General features: G+C 37.6%; 1 protein-coding gene across 1 annotated transcript; it reads left to right on the forward strand.

The window, feature by feature from the left end:
• The first annotated feature begins 2,113 nt into the window (after window positions 1–2,113).
• LOC117987554 (adenylate cyclase type 2-like) lies at window positions 2,114–17,694 on the forward strand. Its single transcript, XM_034974581.2, is given in 23 exon segments — window positions 2,114–2,200; window positions 2,202–2,259; window positions 2,693–2,809; window positions 2,812–2,894; window positions 3,570–3,719; window positions 4,332–4,450; window positions 5,010–5,086; window positions 5,089–5,153; window positions 5,403–5,539; window positions 6,585–6,616; window positions 6,619–6,650; window positions 6,652–6,705; window positions 6,707–6,735; window positions 9,498–9,642; window positions 10,628–10,702; window positions 11,267–11,403; window positions 12,037–12,207; window positions 12,557–12,872; window positions 13,283–13,646; window positions 14,188–14,366; window positions 14,789–15,050; window positions 15,488–15,612; window positions 16,245–17,694. Coding segments are annotated over 23 exon segments (3,252 nt in total). The 5' UTR covers window positions 2,114–2,122; the 3' UTR covers window positions 16,692–17,694.
• The last annotated feature ends 1,411 nt before the right edge of the window (window positions 17,695–19,105 follow it).

The raw sequence follows: 19,105 nt of genomic DNA on the forward strand, positions 1-19,105 counted from the left end.
AAGCATGGAATTGGAAATATTTGAGGGTGAGTTTTTATTATCATCACCATCAACCCATAGCCAACTCACTACTGAGCACGGGTTTCCTCTCAGAAAGGTTTGGCCATAGTCTACGACGCTGGCCATGTGCGGATGGATGGACTTTACACAACTTTGAGAACAATATGGAGGACTCTCAGGCAAGCAGGTTTCTTCACGATGTTTTCCTTTACCGTAAAGCAAGTAAAATTAATTACTTAAAACGCACATAACTTTGAAAAGTTAGAGGTGCGTGCCCGGGATCGAACTTCTGATTAGAAGGCGGATGTCCTAGCCACTAGGATATCACAGCTACTAATAGATACATAGTAGGTATTTACATGGTTCCAAATAAAAACTTAAAGCTGATAAAGCCGAACAAATCGTATTATCATAAATTTTATGTTTATATTAGAAAATCATATGTTCCTTATCGCATACAAATGTTTCGGAGGTGACTTGTATCTTTTGCACTGATTAACTAAGGATTAACAATATAATTAAAACAACCTATGAACAACTATTATAATATACTATATATGTATATATTATATTATAATAGATATAGCTTATAACTTCAAATCTGTCGTTAGCGTGAGATAATAATAAATCAAAAGGTTCATAAGAACACCAATTTTCGTTTAAGACACCTAAAAAATATTACGTATTGCTTTTCATCCTAAGGCCAGTATTAAAGCTGAGTTGCAGCGTCTTTTTATAACAACTTAAACTCATCTTTATTTACTTTAACATGCGGTTCAACGATAATATGGGCAAAATAAAATAAACCACAAAGAACGTTTGCCTATCGGACGGTTTCGCTCAACACCATCCACCAACACTCTTGGTCGTCAGAACCGTCTGAACTCTGAACCATAGAAACCCACATCACTGGTCTGAACCGATAAACGGCCTTTTCTAAAATGTCCTTCTCGTAATGTCCTTTTTTCGGGTCCGTAGCCAAATGGCAAAAAACGTAACCCTTATAGATTCGTCATGTCTGTCTGTCTGTCCGTCTGTCTGTCCGTCTGTCCGTCCGTATGTCACAGCCACTTTTCTCCGAAACTATAAGAGCTATACTGTTGAGATGTCTGATGTTAAGTAATTGAGATATCTAATATCATTTTTTTCTAAACAGAATAGTTTGCGCAAGAGACACTTCCAAAGTGGTTAAAATGTGTGCCCCCCCCCCCCCCTGTAACTTCTAAAATAAGAGAATGATAAAACTAAAAAAAATATATGATGTACATTACCATGCAAACTTCCACCGAAAATTGGTTTGAACGAGATCTAGTAAGTAGTTTTTGATTTATCGTGCAAAATGTCTATAAAATACGATTGTACTACGGAACCCTCAGTGCGCGAGTCTGATTCGCACTTGGACGGTTTTGTCAATTCTCAAAATGTTCTTTCTCATAAAGTCCTTTTCTCAAATGTCCTTTGTGGCTGTGGACATTCACTGCACCTAACCCTCCCCTAATGACCACTTCCCACTTAAGCCCTTGTTCATTAGGATTAAAAGTTCAAATATTATTATTACTTTTCAGGATCAATTTTACCCAAAAGATCTGGAGGTGTTTATATCGGAAATACGACCGACAAATTAAGAGAAACACTAGTTTACATTTACGTATCACTTCTAGTACTCTTTTCGACGATCCACATTATTTTAGTCGTAGCTTACACTTACAATTGAGGTATGTCGTTCTCTTTTTTAATCTTTTTTAATTAGTTCTACCTACTTATTTTTCATATTATCAGCAAAGCGCGTAATGTAGATAAAACTAGTCTACCATCCCACGGCTTTGCTCCGTGGGAATTTCGAAAATCTGATCTTAGTTCTATTCTATAATTATAAAGGGAACTTTGTATAACATACAGTTTTCTAGGACTAAGTGTTTGGACTGGGCATTTTTTAGTTTTTTTTAAGAATATTAGCCAATGATGACTACTATTCCCCCCCTTTACGACAATTGTGCAACGGGTGGGGTTTGAACCGACGACCTTTCGGATTTCAGTCAACTCCTTAACCGTTGAGCTATGAGGCCTCATCAAATATTATCATGTTTTCAGCACAATACAGTGGCGGTCTACCTATTTGTCGATGGCTATGTATGTCCTAAGGAAGCAGGGTCCTTCCGTGTCCTTCTGGAAATGCTGCTACAACCGACTGAAAAAGCGGGTGGTTCTGGATACCTATACTTTTTACATTCATTCTTACTGCCGATCTCGTGATGTCAGGTATTGTATTAAACTGAGGTATTAAACTTTATTATTCAAAGGACGACCTGACTTCGCCAAAGCCATAGGCTACATGAACAGTGTCAAGTAGTGGACTAAAAATAATTTGGGGCTTTGTTTGAAAAGTTATTTTCTTTTCCAAGCCTATATATTAGATAAGTGAAATAAAAATTGTCCCCATTTGCTTCTATGGGCGACCCTCTCAAATACAGATAGTTTATGTGATTGGTCGGCTTTGGGCCATCGATTTATAGCATAAATTATTTGAAAAGAAGTAAACTATGTCCACTAATTTAGAACTTATAAGGTTTCTAAGTAAGTTACTAAACGTTGACTTTCGAGGAGTTTAAAAACCCTAGTGAACTTTCTAGGTAAGCAATATTCTTCTGGATAGGGCGCAATATTCTCAATATAATAAGATTCTGGTTCACAGATATTGCCGTTGCCATATTCACGGTCAGCGAAGGCATGTTCTTGAGGCCTGTATACTCAACCATGGCGTTACTATCGGTGTACATATTTCTACCAATGAGGAACAATTTTCTGGCGATCTTCTGGGTGTGCTGGTTAGCACTGTTTACACCTTTGTGTTCGCATTCTTCACGTATTACGAAAACCCCAACGTGGGTATAGTGGTAAGGGGCGTAGAAATTTTAAACTAAAACAAAAACAATGCATATAGAAAGTCATAAGGAACGCGCGCGTACACGTGTAAAACTCACTGGGTTAAGACTTCAGCCTCCTATTTGCGGGTTCCGAGGTTCCCTCCATAGCAGCCACATTTAACTTATCGGAATTAGTCATAATGTGCGTTGGCAATTATTATCACTTTGTTTCAACGGTGAAGAAAAACATCCTGTAAGCCTAAGAGTCCGCAGATTTTCTTTGAATAAAAATCCGATCTATTGCGACTTGGATTGGCACACGAAGCATAGTTTAAACACTCTGTGAAAAATGTCAAATCTCTACCTATTATGGCTCAGGAGATACAGCCAGACAGACAGACGGACGGACGGACAGCGAGGCTTAGGTCCCGTTGACACCCTTCGGGTAAGAAATCCTAAGAAGTGCTAAAGTGGATACGACATTTTTTTATTGTAAAATAGGCTTTGCGCTTGACGACAATCAATCATGCCTGAGAAACAGAGCAATGATGAGGAGCACGCATGCCTAGAAGATAACTATTCACTCTTACCTTGAAGGCATTCAACATCTACAGGAGGAGGAACTCAGGCAGGAAGGGCATGATGATTAACGGATTAATTAAATTGAATGCAAATGAAGTATTAATAAACACAACCCGTTCTCAGGTAGCGTGTGAAGTTATCTACCTAATTGGCGTCAACCTTATGGGCGTCTACTTCAGATTGATGAACGAGATAGTCACGCGACGCTCCTTCTTGGACAGGCGAGCTTGCGTGGAGAGTACGTTGCGTTTGAAATTTGTTAAGGATCAAGAGGTAATCACTACAAAATTATTTATGTACTAGAAATGTCAGTGACTTCGTCTGTGCGGATTTAGGTTTTATAAAAATCCCATGGGATTTCTTGGATTTTCGAGGTAAAAAGTAACCTGGTCCATCTCAGAATGCAAGCTGTCTCTGTTGCTTATGCCCGCGACTTCGTCCGCGTGGAGTACACAAATTTCGAACCCCTATTTACCTCCTTAGGGGTTGAATTTTCAAAAATCCTTTCTTAGCGGATGTTTACGTCATAATAGCGATATCTGCATGCCAAATTTCAGCCCGTTCCGTCCAGTAGTTTGAGCTGTGCGTTGATAGATCAGTCCGGCAGTCAGTCAGTTAGTTTGTATTCATTTTATATAGGTAAATAGATTAATTACGTAAGTTACTTACGTGAGTAAACTTACAGGTGTAATCGCAGTCCTTCGTACTTCGTCGACGAAATTTTGTGCAGAAAAAGATTAATATGCTAATAAATAGTTCAAATAATCATAAATGCCTTTTGATATAGAGATAACATATGTATTGGAATTAATAGGGCGATATAGATGGACGGAGATCTATGGGATACCTATCCAGAAATTATGATTTTAATTTTCCTTTTTTCAGGAACGTCTGATGTTAGTATTTTACCGGAACACATATTTTCTAAAGAAGGCAAGATATAAGAACATGTTCTTGAATATAAGGGTCACCCCAGCCAGAAGCTACAACATGAGATCCTTTAGGTAGGCACTAAAGCATTTATAATTGTAAGTAAATTAAATATTTACCACACTCTATTCTAGTAATGAGGTATCACAAATAACATAGAAGGGGCGTTGATGTCTCACCCTGTGATGGAGGGAAGATAAGAATACAGATGTCATCTCGCTCCATTCCCGCGGGTGTTCGTACGGGGCGACTCTGGGAATATAAGGAGAACGGGCAGCAGCGTCCTCTGAGCTACTACGACTGCGTCTACTTGATCACCAATCCGTCTACCCATATTGGGCAGACGGGTTTGGGCATACCCTTCCGTTGGGAGAGGCTTTAGTCGACCATGGGACTGTCATAGGCTATTGATGGGCAAACCCTCTTGTTGGGAAGGCTTTAGTCGAGCCGTGGACTGTTATAGGCTATGATGATGTCTCGCTAATTGAATTGAACGCAAACGGCGGGCTGCTCCTTGACAATAATATGACTGACGCTGACTATTAGATGACGATCCCCACGACTTTCATTAAGCGTTCTAGTATTATTTTTGACTAAAAAAAAAAAAAAAAACTTAAGTATAAAAATTTTCAGCCAACTGTCAGTGGAAGAGCATGAAAATGTAAGCATTTTATACGCGGACGTCGTCAACTATACAAAGATATCAACTACTTGTCTCCGTTGAGAATGGTGGAGCTACTAAACGAATTATTTGGCAGATTCGACGAAGCTTCCGAAGTGAGTTTATTTTTGAAGCTTAAATATACTTTATTTCCGACTTCGTCGAGTTAAGTTGCGATTCCAGACGAAATATTTCAAAAATCCTTTCTTAGCGGATGTCTGCATCATAATAGCTATCTGCGCGCCAAATTTGAGCCCGATCCGTCGAGTAGTTTGAGCTGTGCGTTGATAGATCAGTCAGTAAGTCAGTCAATCAGTCTGTCAGTCACCTTTTCCTTTATATATTAAGATTTATACGTAATTCAGGAACACGACGTCCTGCGCATCAAGTTTTTAGGAGACTGCTACTATTGTGTGAGTGGTATACCGAAACCAAACGAGCAACATGCCAAGAACTGCGTCGATCTGGGGCTTGAAATGATTCATATCATTAAAAATGTCAGGTGTGTTTATTTTTCAATTATTTTTTGAGATATTTTAATTGATTGAACGGATGGAAGGACGGTAATTACAGGCTCAGAGTTCTTATCCGCCCATCACCAGCTCACCACAGAGCACAGGTCTCCTTTCAGAATGAGAACGATTTTGCCCTTTGTCCTCCACGCTGGCCAAGGGCGGATTGGCAGTTTTGACTTCATACCGTTTTGAGAACATTAGGTATAGACAACTCTCAGGTATGCAGGTTTCCTCATGATGTTTTCCTTTACCGTTAAGCGAGTGATATTTAATTTCTTAAAACTCACATAGCCGATCGAATCCCCGACCATCCCGAATAGGAGGCGGATGTCGTAACCCCTAGGCTATCACGGCGTCATCTTATATTATACCTAAAGCTAAAAAGGCTGATCGTATAACATCCGGCCACAATGCGGCAAAAGATTTTGTTATATATTAAAATGAGAAATTGCAGAACGCGTACACATAAAGGCTATCCATTAAAACCTTAAGCACGTTCAGCACCCGCATTATATGAATATCGTACTTTACCTGCGGACAATAATCTGCTTGGCAAACGGCCAACCCAGCTTGAGACTACGACTAAGACTTCAATCTTACCTGTCTCCTGGAATCAGGGGAATACCTATTTATATGAAACTCTTAGTTCTATAAATAGGTTCATTATTTATGATGTATAAAATGAATTTTATAGAAAAACATGTAGATGCATAAATGTTATGCCCGTAAAACTCATTACCATAAGCCTTCGATGTATGATTAGTCTACTATTTTCGAAAAACTAACTAAAAATTTGAATTTTCGCGGCTGGTTGTATCAAACCACCTTAAGTAGGCATCTTCTTATTTCTGATTAGACGACGTGGAGAAATATCTCTTCATCGCCGTCTTAGGGACATGAGTTTTCTTATGAGGCCATTTAGTGTCCTGTTTTATAGGTAGGTACGTCATGTATTTCATGTAACCTATTAAATTATTACTTACTAGCAGTTTTTATAGTAAAGTTTCAGTCAAATATTACTATGATTTACAGAGAGAAACGCTCCCTGAATATTGATATGAGGATCGTGTGCATTCAGGTAAAATATTAAGCGGTTTGAATCGGCATTCGGAAGTGGCAATTCGATATTTGGTCGAAAGACGTCACTATTGCAAACAAAAATGGAATCTACAGGAAAAGCGGGGTAAGTTAACGCAAATATGATATTTTTACTAAAACTACTAGATTATGGTGACTTTTGACGAAGATTTAATTGTTCTTGATTAAGATTTTCCTGGCGCAGTAGTGAACGCTGTAGTGTTATCAGTGGGAGGCCGCAGGTTCAATTCCTGTAGGGAAAATTTGGATTTTTGTAATTACTAAATTTCCTTTTTTTTTTTTAAAATATTACAATAAAACTTAAAGCTCGCCTTATCTAATTACTATATAAATCATGACCGCGTGGAATGGTGCCAAGAATACTGGCTGCATTTCCGCGCTGGACAGCCAGGCTGATCCGTTGCGCAAAAAATGAGCCAGCCCTTCTGTCACCAGATGAGGCTATTAATATCGCGGTGAAATGTCTCGTAATAAATTTCCTCTGGTCTTGGTCTGGCGGGAGGCGTCGGCTAGTTACCACCCTACTGGCAAAGCTGTGCCGCCAAGTGATTTTGGCGTTCCTGTATATTATTCGCTTTAGTTATAAAGGTACTCAGATCAGGAAACGCAAATTTAAAAAGGTCTCCAAACCCTACCTTACCATGCGTATAAGGAATGAAAACGCAACGCGTTTTCTGCATGTAGATGGAACATTGACGGTCATAAGGGATGGAACCAGCTCGCTTTATGGGGTAACTAGCTGATCCCCGCGGCTTCGCCGCGTAGATTTAGGTTTTTAAAGATCCCGTATAGCCTATGTCACTCAGGAATAATGTAGCTTTCTACTGGTGAAAGAATTTTTAAAATCGGTTCAGTAGTTCTAAAGATTTCCCCTACAAACAAACTTAACGACATTACCCTCTTTATATAATACAACGGGCCGTGCAGCAGAAATCGAATATATTAATTTCGCCATACACTTCAAAACCAAACGGCCAATTTAATCATTCAAAGACCAAATATTATCTCCATAAACTGTTCTTAGTGGATGAAATCATTATTTTGATAAGGATTAATAGCATGAGTAAAATAAACGCGTTTAAATGTAGTCCAAAAAAAATTCAAGATTTTTTAAATAAAAAAAATGGTTGCTGTGCCTCACTCGACATAGATGGGTATAGTGTGTCGCGGACTTTTTTGTAGATATTTATAAGATCTACAATTAATTAGAACATTTTATGGTTCTATCTTTTATAGTTTAGGCAGCGTACGCAAAATAAGTAACTTTTCTGGTTGATTTTTTACACCTTGTGTCCGAAAAACCCAAATATCTTACGGAACCCAATTTTTTTTCCAAAATAAAATATAGCCTATGTTACTCGTGGATAATGTAGCTTTCGAATGGTGAAAGAATTTTTAAAATCGGTCCAGTAGTTTTTGAGCCTATTCAGTACAAACAAACAAACAAACAAACAAACAAACAAACAAACAAACAAACAAAGTTTTCCTCTTTATAATATTATTATTAGTGTAGAAATAAAATATAGCCTATGTTACTCGTGGATAATGTAGCTTTCGAATGGTGAAAGAATTTTTAAAATCGGTCCAGTAGTTTTTGAGCCTATTCAGTACAAACAAACAAACAAACAAACAAACAAACAAACAAACAAACAAACAAACAAAGTTTTCCTCTTTATAATATTAGTGTAGATGAATGGTAAGGTGAAGGAGGAACACGGTTGGAAAGCTCAGGAGCACACTAACCGAAATAAAAACTAGCAACCTTACGGCGGCAGAAATCCGTTTTTTTTCACAAATATAGTTAATAGCCTCTCTATAACAGAACGACACGGCTAATGTAGCACGCCACCATATTTCAACCATACTCCGCCGTCCACGTGCAGTCTGGTAATTGTTTTGGCCCACAATATATCCCGACGCGCATGCACAAAGGCTGAATTGCTTGTCATTAAAACAATAGTTCTGCAATTTCATGCAGACAGACCGACATGGGACAGAGAGATTGATTATCTGCATGCAACAAAACGTTGAATACTGGAACTTGATTTGTTGGAAAGCTGCAGTGTAATTGAATAAATAAATCTGATACAATACGCTACCTGAACAGAAGTATCGCTCCCTTTTATTGCATTCAAAAATGAGGACATTTTGGACTGACAGAAAGACAGGATAATCCTGGGTGGTGTCTCGCCGTCAGTTGTCCCAGGTGAATTTGAATTCGGAGATAGGTAGCTGTTGTATTTTGGTTCGTTTAGTTTAGAGTAACTTCAGGGCAGACAAACGGCCTCCTAGTTGTGTTAAAGTGCAGAGCAAATTAAAACACTCGTTTCGTAATTTAGGACAGTCTTCTTATTATCTTGTTCTAAAAAATCTACCCCTCTGAAAGTATCAAGGACCTTTGGAACAGTAATTTTTCTGGACATTAGACTAATCTGGCAACCTTTTTTTTTGAGACTCCACAGCGGCATCTCAATGGCACCGACCTCAAAAATATTATTATAGAACTATATTAACTCTTGTATACCTACATAATATATTCGGTAACAAATTAAATTGTTTTTAATTTTTAGTGTTTGTGGTAAGGTACCTATTGAAGTCGGTTTATTTGTAATTTTTTTAGTACTGAGTAGTTGACCCGCTCCAGTTTTCACTTGGGTATAATGTATAAACCCCTTTCTTAGCAGAGGTTTACGTTAGGTATACCTAAATAAAACCTAGCTACCTACGTGCGAATTTTTAAGTTTCTAGAACCAGCAGTTTGTGCTGTAGCCTACATAGGTAAGAGTAATCCTTACTTACCTAGTGACTTAAAACCTTACCTACCTACTTAAATACATTTTATCTTAGGAAAGTGCACATAACGAAGCAAACATTAGAGCTGCTGCTGGAGTATGCACGAGAATACATTATAGAGCCGAACTTTGCGTCCCAGAACGATTCATTCATAATGAAGAATAAGCTCCAAACATTTCTACTCTCGAGACCGCAAAAGGTAAAGTTTAAAATACCGTAACATTGATAGCGCAAGTAAAATTGTACAGTCAGCATCAACATGCGAATGAAAATAATATCATCATCATCAACACATCACCGGTTCACTACTGAGGGCAGTTCTCCTCTTGAGAGTGTTTGGCCATAGTCTAAATGGCCATGTGCAGACTTCACACACCACTTGGGGTGAGATCTATAGACCGCACTTTGACTTACCTCAGACTTAAGTTTGAGTTGAAACGAGACAGATTTATGCAAGAGATATACATCTGTCTCGTTGTGACTCTGTCTTAAGTCTAAGGAAAGTCAGAGTGCTATCTATAGATTTCACCCTTAGAGAACATTATGGAGAATTCTCTGGCATGTACATTTCCTCACGATGTTTTCTTTCATCGTTGAAGCAAATGATAAACGCTGTAGGTTGATTAATGCCGTGATTGCTGTAAAATATCGCTGATAAAGAATCGTTTTTCTTTATTCCAAATATGAAATGCTTAAATGTATCTATGCGGACTACCGGCATTTGGATGAAAGCCTGAACTTCGAAAATCCGTCGCTTCGGCTGCGACTACTAAATAATCGATTGCTCAGACAATTATCCAATATTCATCCTTTTTACCTTCCTACGTTACTTACTAATTACGTAATTATTACTTTATTTGTACCATCTAGCTACCATCATAAGAAGTAAAATGACACCAAAAGTACAGAAAACAAACGGATACAAAAACTCTACTCTAAAAATTCAGATTTGCTTAACATTACTGCACACGTATTTCATGCTAACCGTACATAGAGTGTTCAAGAGAAGAGTAACTAGCTATACAATGTCTTGATACACAACACTATGTTGTATATGTTTAACTAGTATATATTTTGCTAATTTATATTGAGGTAAACTTCACAATGTATAACTCGAAGTAGGTAAGTATTAGGCTATTAGGTTTAACTATTTTATTGTAAGCTTTCTTTATTCTTGTTCATAGCCGCTCATCGACTACAAGCCATTTCGAAGAGCCTCCGTTGGATTTAACAAAATAATTCCGCCTCGACGTGGTAGAGTAAGTTATTTTTGTTGTTTATAACTTAGGTACCCCTAATAGATGATGCTCGCGACTTATTCCGCGTGGATTTTAGCTTTTAAAAATCCAGAGGGAACTCTTTCATGTTCCGGGATCAAAAGTAGCTTATACTCATCTCTGCGATGTAAGCCACCTCTGTACCAAATAAAATAAAACCCTTAATTACTTTCAGGTGAATTTTGATGTTTTATAAATCTCATGGGAACTTTTTTCAGGGACAAAAAGGAGCCTATGTCCATCCCCAGTATGTTAGGTATCTCTATATCTTTCGTCATAATCGAGAAAGCGATGGGCCGTAAAAAGCTAGCAGACAGAAAGACAGACACATGACAGACACACTTGCTTTTAATAATCTTTTGCATCTAATATTAGCTTTTGCCAGAGATTTCATGTGTGTCATTAACTTCCATATAAATGTTTATCATACTGGTTTGAGATTTATTTTACGATGGTGCGGAACCCTTCGTGTGCGGGTCCGACTCACACTTGACCGGTTTCTTTGAAAGTGGATCTCAGAACAAACTTTATCTCTATTTCTAGTAGCGATCGGAAAATAGAAGTTCATCATCTGCACGTAGAACGACTGCGTTTATGGACGAGAATCTAGTTGAGTACCAACAAATGCTCAAGGCGGCTGATGCTCAGATGGCTAAGGAAATAGAGGACATGCGCAATGGAAAGTAAGTACGTATTAAAAAGTAGTACTTTCAACCACGGAATGTCTTCTTGTCCAATATTCTTCAGTGCTTGAAGACCAAAGTCTTCGAACATGAGTGATGACAAATGGATCCAAGACATGGTGGCTATATGTGCCACATAAGAAAGCTCAGAGTCACTCAGCGGGCGATGGAGACAGCTATGCTTGGAGTTTCTCTACATGATCGAATCAGAAATGAGGAGATCCGTAGGAGAACTAGAGTAACCGACATAGCTCAACAGATTGCGAAGCTGAAGTGGCAATGGGCAGGGCACATAGGGATTCGCTAGATTCAGGCGGTGCAAGACCATAGCGTGTGGAAGTCCCTACAAGAGACCTATGTCCAGCTGTGGACGTCTATCGGTTGATGATGATCATGATTTTCAACCAAGCATAGCCATGTTTGTAGTAGTGCGAGGGTATCTATCTAAAACTAGCAAACAGACAGACACAAAGAGACACTTCCGCATTTATAATCTTTAGTATGGATTTATAACAATAATTCAATAATTTTTTTAAGTCATACATAATATCAATTAGAATCTAAACAGTAAATTCAATAATAACGATATTTAAATTATACTTAAATTCCTTAATGATGAATATTACATTGCAGGGACTATTTCAAACAGGAATCTCGACTAAACCGATTTACGCTCATGTACAAGAATTTGAACTTGGAGAAATCTTTTCTACAGCAACCAGATCCTTTATTTAAGTACTACATCACGTGTTGCCTTCTTATGCTTTGCTTGATCATGACTATCAATGGACTGACCACGCACTGGTATGACACTTCTATCCTATACTAAATGATCCGCAAAAGCCGTAGGAGGTGCATTACTAGAGCCGTAAAAGCCGACTAGCACTGGCTTTAAAAATACATGTGGTGCAAACGACGCGAATTAGTCGCATCGCGCGCTTCGAATAACAAAAACGTCTAACGAAAATCAAGGTCGACGTCAAGGGAAAAACTCGATGCTGATGAGACCTCTACTTAAAGAATTTTGTGCTGCTGAATGCCAATGTCTTATATTTCCAATATTTAAAAACACACCTCTTGCGGCTCCTGCATTCATAACGGCGTACTTGTAAGATTTTGAAAAATGAATTAAAAGAATCAATATTTCTTTTAGGTTTTACCAATTCGAGTGGTACGCACAGACTTTACTCGGTATATTGCTAGTATTTTTAATTATAATGCAGCCCCTATCCTGGTTTCAATTCGCATGGACAAAACATAAAGGCATCGACGAACCCAAGAATAAACTAATCAGATACATTTACGATTTATCATTGGCCATAATAAGGTGTCCGAAAATTAGAACTGGAGCATACATACTTATAAGTCTGGGACTTGCTGGAACTTCCATGATAAACGTCATTTCTTGCACAGAAGTTAAAATGACACCGACATCGGAGAGCGTTTTATCAAACTGCGTGTCTTCTTGGGTAAATTCTTTCTGCTCATAGATTAATTATTGATCTCGCTCCGCTTTCTGGTAATCTATTTACCAAATATCTACCTGACGAAATCCTGGCTTTGATAACCTTTGCTAACTTCACTTACGACTTCATGTTTTTAAAATTAAATACCTTTATCAAGCGATAATATTATATAATTTTGTGAATGAAGTTAGTAGGAGCTGTGTCAAATTCAGTCTATTAACATATTTGGACGAGGTGTCTATTTGGGAACATGTTCGGCTATATGTTTAAGTTCAGGCAAGCAACTAATTCAAATGTGTAACAAACAATGATTAAGAATTCAATGCAAGACCTATGCATCTACATAAAAAGCCTTAGATCTTTCTGCATAATATGCAAAATAAAATTCAATTAATGTCCAGAAAAATTTTCAGCACGTTACCCAATGCTGGAGTTTGGCATTGCTACTTAACTTTCTATTCAGTAGAGTGTTCTTCATTTTCAAATGGATTGTTGCTGGTGGCATGACTCTGTTTTACCTCTGGATTGTTTGGGAAATCAAAACAAACCTCTTCTCTATTGACACAACTTGGAACGTCGGTTTAGACCCAAGAGTGTCCCATACACTTTCAGTGGTCATCATAACTATAACTTTGTACTGGATTGATAGAACAACTGAATATAGAAATCGATTGGATCATTTATGGCAAATACAACTGAAGGAAGAACAAGCAGAAGCTGAAACTATGTTGAAAGTCAACAATATGCTGCTAGAAAATATTTTGCCTGCCCATGTTGGTAAGCAAGATGATAATAAGTAATAACTAACTATAATACTAAGTATCCAATAGCTTACATGCTCAATGTTTTTAGATTACAGAAAAAAGCAAAAGACAATGTCGAACATTGCTAAGCATACTCTTAGCATACTCTTAGGCTGAAATCTATACAGCGCACTTTGACTTTGCTCAGACTTAAGATTAAGTTAAAAGGAGACAGATTTATGTGAGAGATATAGCTCTGTTTCGTTTTAATTATGTCTTAAGTCCAAGCAAAGTCAGAGTGCGCTCTATAGATCTCACCCCTAGCTCTAAGCTTATACTTAGGTATACAATGAAGCATGCTTATCGAGCATGTACCTCACCTGCTAGCGCTCAAAGTGTGCATGCTCGGCGTTGTTATATTCATTTCATCAAATTGTAATGTATCGCAACATGGAGCAATGCTTTGCTCTACATACGGCTTGCTCGTAACATGTATGTGCGTAAGGACCCAGCTTAACAACTTTAGTATTATCCCAATAAATATTTGAAAATTCATACAGATACTTTTGTTTTAGTACAGGTATATTTGGATTTGAACAGGTCTCTGGATGAGTTGTATTATGAAAAATATGACAATGTAGCGGTTATGTTCGCTTCGCTAACGGATTATAAGTTGGGATTAGAAAATGATGCAGAGATGAGCGATAAATTTTTGCTAAGCATACTTGACGAAGTTATATCGGATTTTGATCGGGTAAGTATTTTAACAATCTAGTATAGTAATAAATATCCAAAAACTTACTAAAAACCGACGAAATGACAATTTTTTTTATTCAGTCTTATGGAGAAATCAGACATTTTGTTATATCGTGTTTAGTTTCCATGCATCACTGAAGTAGGTAACTAAAACGTTTAAATGTTGCGCCATGAGTTTATATTTTATGTTGTTTTCCTTCCACCAAATTTGGCCTAGGCCAAATGATAGTACCTACTGGCCTCGAGGTCTGGCTCAGATTTACAAGTACGGGAAAAATGCTTCCCCATTAATGCTCTTTAAGCCTACCAGCTTGAATCTACTATCTTGGCTAAGAGCCTACAGCCTGTAGTAGTTAATATTTTGATAACATTGAATTTTTGTACCCTTCAAATTTAAATAAATTAATGAACCTTTTATAGCTCCTTCTTACTGGTGCATCATTACACAAGGTGGAAAAAATCAAAATGGCGGGTTGGACGTATATGGCAGCTTGTGGACTAGATCCGAATCGACGAGATTCATTCGATTCCTACACTTCGATGGTCGATAGAAATAAAAATACTTCATACAATCGAACAATAGTAATTACTATGGTCGAATTTGCAGCAGCTATGATGATGCAACTACAAAACTTTAATCGCGGCTCTTTCCAAAGTTTTGAAGGATTAAATCTCAGGATTGGTAGGTTCCTCATTTTTACTTTTACTATAAGTAGGTATCTTCAAGTCCAGAGTGAATATTATGCATCTTCTACGCAAGCGCGCTCCATTTTAGGATGCATCATCACTTGTCAAAAGCGCTAGTTTATTAAAAAAAACCTTCATTAGAAGATATGTTAGCGCTTAATTGCGATCTCATCTGATGGTCAATTACTTTGGTGGTAGAGTTGCAAATAACCACGGCCGAAGTTTCATTTATCTTGCCAGATAAACCTTCACAGATGGACATAGGCCTCATGTAGATACTTGTAAAGAGCTGGATTCGGATTCTGATGCCGCCTAAATCCAGTGAATTCGAGAATTACTCAAATATGACATACCTACCTAAATAGAATTTGTATATTATGTACTATCAAATAATTTTACTGCCTATTTAGGTTAAAATTAATTGTTTTAAAGGTATATCCAACGGCGAAGTTGCAGCGGGTGTGGTCGGCTCGTTGAAACCACTGTACGACATCTGGGGTAACGCGGTTAACATGGCCTCCCGCATGGACTCTACGGGAGAATCGGGCCGGATTCAAGTAAGATTATTCAGTGTTTAGTTTATAAAATCGTGTTTAATTAGTATTTTCAATTTTCTAAATAAGATAATTATATCAAGTGGAGTATCATAGGAAAGGATTTATGTTAATTTTATGGCTAAATAAAATAGATATAAAACTTGTGTATGTACCTACCTATCAATGGCATTGAACTTGCGCGTCAGGACCTAGGTATTAGACTGTGGTGGACATTCTAAAACAGATTTTTATTTATTTTTATGTATCATAGTTTTTGAATTATGCTGCAAAATGTCGAAAAAATACGACTGTAGTACGGAACCCTCATTGCGCGAGCCTGACTCGTACTTGGCTGGTTTTTTATTAAGTCTGCTGTTTGCGGTCCCTTGCATGAGTGTACCAGGCTGTCGGCCAGTAGGGAGAAGTGGCAAATGCTCGTGAGGCGTAAGACGTCGCTTCGTGATGGCTACGAACGCTCTGCCAAGAGTGTTACGATGAAGCAGAAGAACAATTTTGTTAGATACTCTAGGTATAGGTACAGCACAGCGCTCTCTCGAAATGTCTAGTTTTGGTACCATAATTTCATTAATATTATTATTAGCATGTTCAATGAGTTACCTAATATAATTTTATTTATGTTCGTACTCTTTCAGGTAACTGAAAACACAGCAAAAATCTTAGAAGAATGCGGAATACTCACTCAATGTCGTGGCGATGTATTCATAAAAGGAAGAGGTTTAATAAAGACATATTTTGTACCACTTGATGAGGAATTCAATCTAGTGAAGCAAAATATCTGTACCTTAGATTACCTCAAATCCAATGACAAAGGGCGAGCGTATAAAGCTAGAACAACTCTACTTAGTGGTACTTCAAGTGAAACTGGCATTTTCGAATCTTCCTCACAAAACTCCACTTATCATTTAGGTGAAGTTCCATCCGAAAATGAAAATTCAAATGAAAGTATACAAGATTTTTTCAAGAAAAAAAAGTATCATAGGTCAGTTAGTGGATTAGTGGACGTGGAAAATTTCAGTCCTACATCTCAAAATAATAATCTGAGTGATAAAGAAACTTATATTATGGAAACTCGTTGTTAAAATAAGCATTGTGGTTGTTTCATTTCGATTGTTCTTTTATGTCGTAATTCATATTGAAATGATTACTATTGTTAAATCCATACTATAATATTATAAATGCGAAAGTGTGTCTGTCTGTCTGTCTATCTGTCTGCTTGCCTTTCACAGCCCATCCGTTCTACCGATTTTGACGAAACTTGGTACAGCGATAGCTTGCATCCCGGGGAAGGACATAGGCTACTTTTTATCCCGGAAAATCAAAGAGTTCCCACGAGATTTTTAAAAACCTAAATCCACGCGTACGAAGTCGCGGGCATCCCCTAGTTAAATATATCTAAGTAGCATAAATAAGTATAAATGTTGAATGAATGGAGTATGTACATAATATTATATGCTTATTGATTACCTACTAAGTAATTATATTACTTTTCATACTAAGTAATTAGGTAAATATATTAAGAAGGTTCATTTACATTTACTAAGTCGTTTATATCTACCTACCTACATAATACCTACATCATATAATTGCTTATAACAAAACGAGCAGGCACATAAAATAACAAAATAATAAATTAGGTTTATTCAATAAATAAAATTATTAACATAAAAAACTTATATTTGTTAGTAGGGAGACAGTCAGAATTCTTATCAAAACTACTTTTAACTAACAACAATCCGCTTATCTGAACCCCCTGACTCCAAAGTTAAAATCTCTCTATAAAGTGATTATAATCGGCGATTTTTCACGTATACATACAGACGTTTTAAATAACTTTTCGTACTTATCCTTTCCAATCGATTTGTTGCATTCATCTACGGTATTAACGAATTGATCCCTTCGCGGATTATTTCCTACAAGTTTCGCCACCATGTCAGTCTTATAATGCCCAGTGTTGTCAACGTATCCAGAGGTTGTGCCGAAACAGTATATAAATTTTCTTAATTGATCAGTGTCCTTGTAACGTCGCTCGAGCAGTTGTTGCAGTATGTCTGGTGGGACACCAGTTTTCTGGATACAACCCACTGCAGCTGAAATAATTCCCGTGGCATACTGGGGTGGAATGCTGACGAAGACCTGTAATGAAAAGTCATTATAGGTATAGTACGCGACAAGTCGAGATGGCAATCGGGGTATAAGGCGGGGGCACGCCCTGCATACCTCCACGTCACCCGCGCTATCCTGCACCGGGATAGCGCGGGGGCTGTGTGGGTGTGCGAGATGTCCCCACCACGATTGCTATTTCGATTTTCGACCTGTCTTGTCGCGTACTATACCTAAGTAACAAATGTACTAGAACAACTTTTCTTTTAATATATTACTTTTCTTTAAATATTCAATTACCTACTTAATTAGATACATTTTTTTAAATTAATTTGACAGTAATTCACTTACCGTTTGCCCATTTACTAGAACAGCCGAAAAAAGTAGAAAAGACCATAATAAATAATAATTCATAATAATTTTCTACACCTCTTTAAAAGTAATAAATAGGTGGGTTAGTATGTAAGTGCAAGTAACGTGATTTCCTGTGTTACTCTGCAACTAGTTTGCCGAGGCATCTGTTTTATATTGATGTGCAATCAATGATTAGCAGATATAGGTATAAAAAGTTTTTAGGATTCCGTTTTTAAAAGTAGAAATGGAACACTTACATAAATACCTGATATCTAAATTATCTGGATGTTTGTTGTTTCTCCGACTGTCAAAGATATTTTAGTTATAGGATATATTTCAAAATATAAACAACTAGATGACGCCCGCGACTTCGTCCGCGTGCATTTAGATTTTTTAAATCCCAGGGAAAAAGTAGCCTATGTCCTTCCCCGGGATGCAAGCTATCTCTGTACCAAATTTCGTCAAAATCCCTTGAACGGATGGGCCGTGAGGAAACCTGCATGCCTGAGAGTTCTCCATAATGTTCTCAAAGGAGTGTGTAGTTTGCCAATTTGCACTTGGCCAGCGTGGTAGACTATGACCAAATCCTTTTCATTCTGAGAGGAGACCCGTGGTCAGTAGTGAGCCAGCGAAGGGTTAATGGTGATAATGACGAGTGAGAGTAGCTGACACCGACATCTAATTCTCTTCGAAATCTTAAAAAGTCTGTCACCCATCTATTTACCGACGTGAGTCAAGGTCTACTTTAGAATTTTCGTAAAGTCCACCTGCACCCGAGCGAAGCCGGGGCAGGTCAGCTAGGAAGAAAGAAATAGAGGATACCTATTATTATTATTTTGATTTATGTTAATTTTATGGCTAAATAAAATAGATATAAAACTTGTGTAGGTACCTATCAATGGCATTGAACTTGCGCGTCAGGACCTAGGTATTAGATTGCCATCTCGAGTCTCGACTTATCGCGTACTATAACTACCATACAGATTTTTGGCTGGTTTAGCAGTTTTTGCTATACGAAAGTCTGTCCTTATATACCTAT

This window comes from Maniola hyperantus, chromosome 2 (genome assembly GCF_902806685.2).
Source record: "Maniola hyperantus chromosome 2, iAphHyp1.2, whole genome shotgun sequence".
Classification (NCBI taxonomy): Eukaryota; Metazoa; Arthropoda; class Insecta; order Lepidoptera; family Nymphalidae; genus Maniola; species Maniola hyperantus.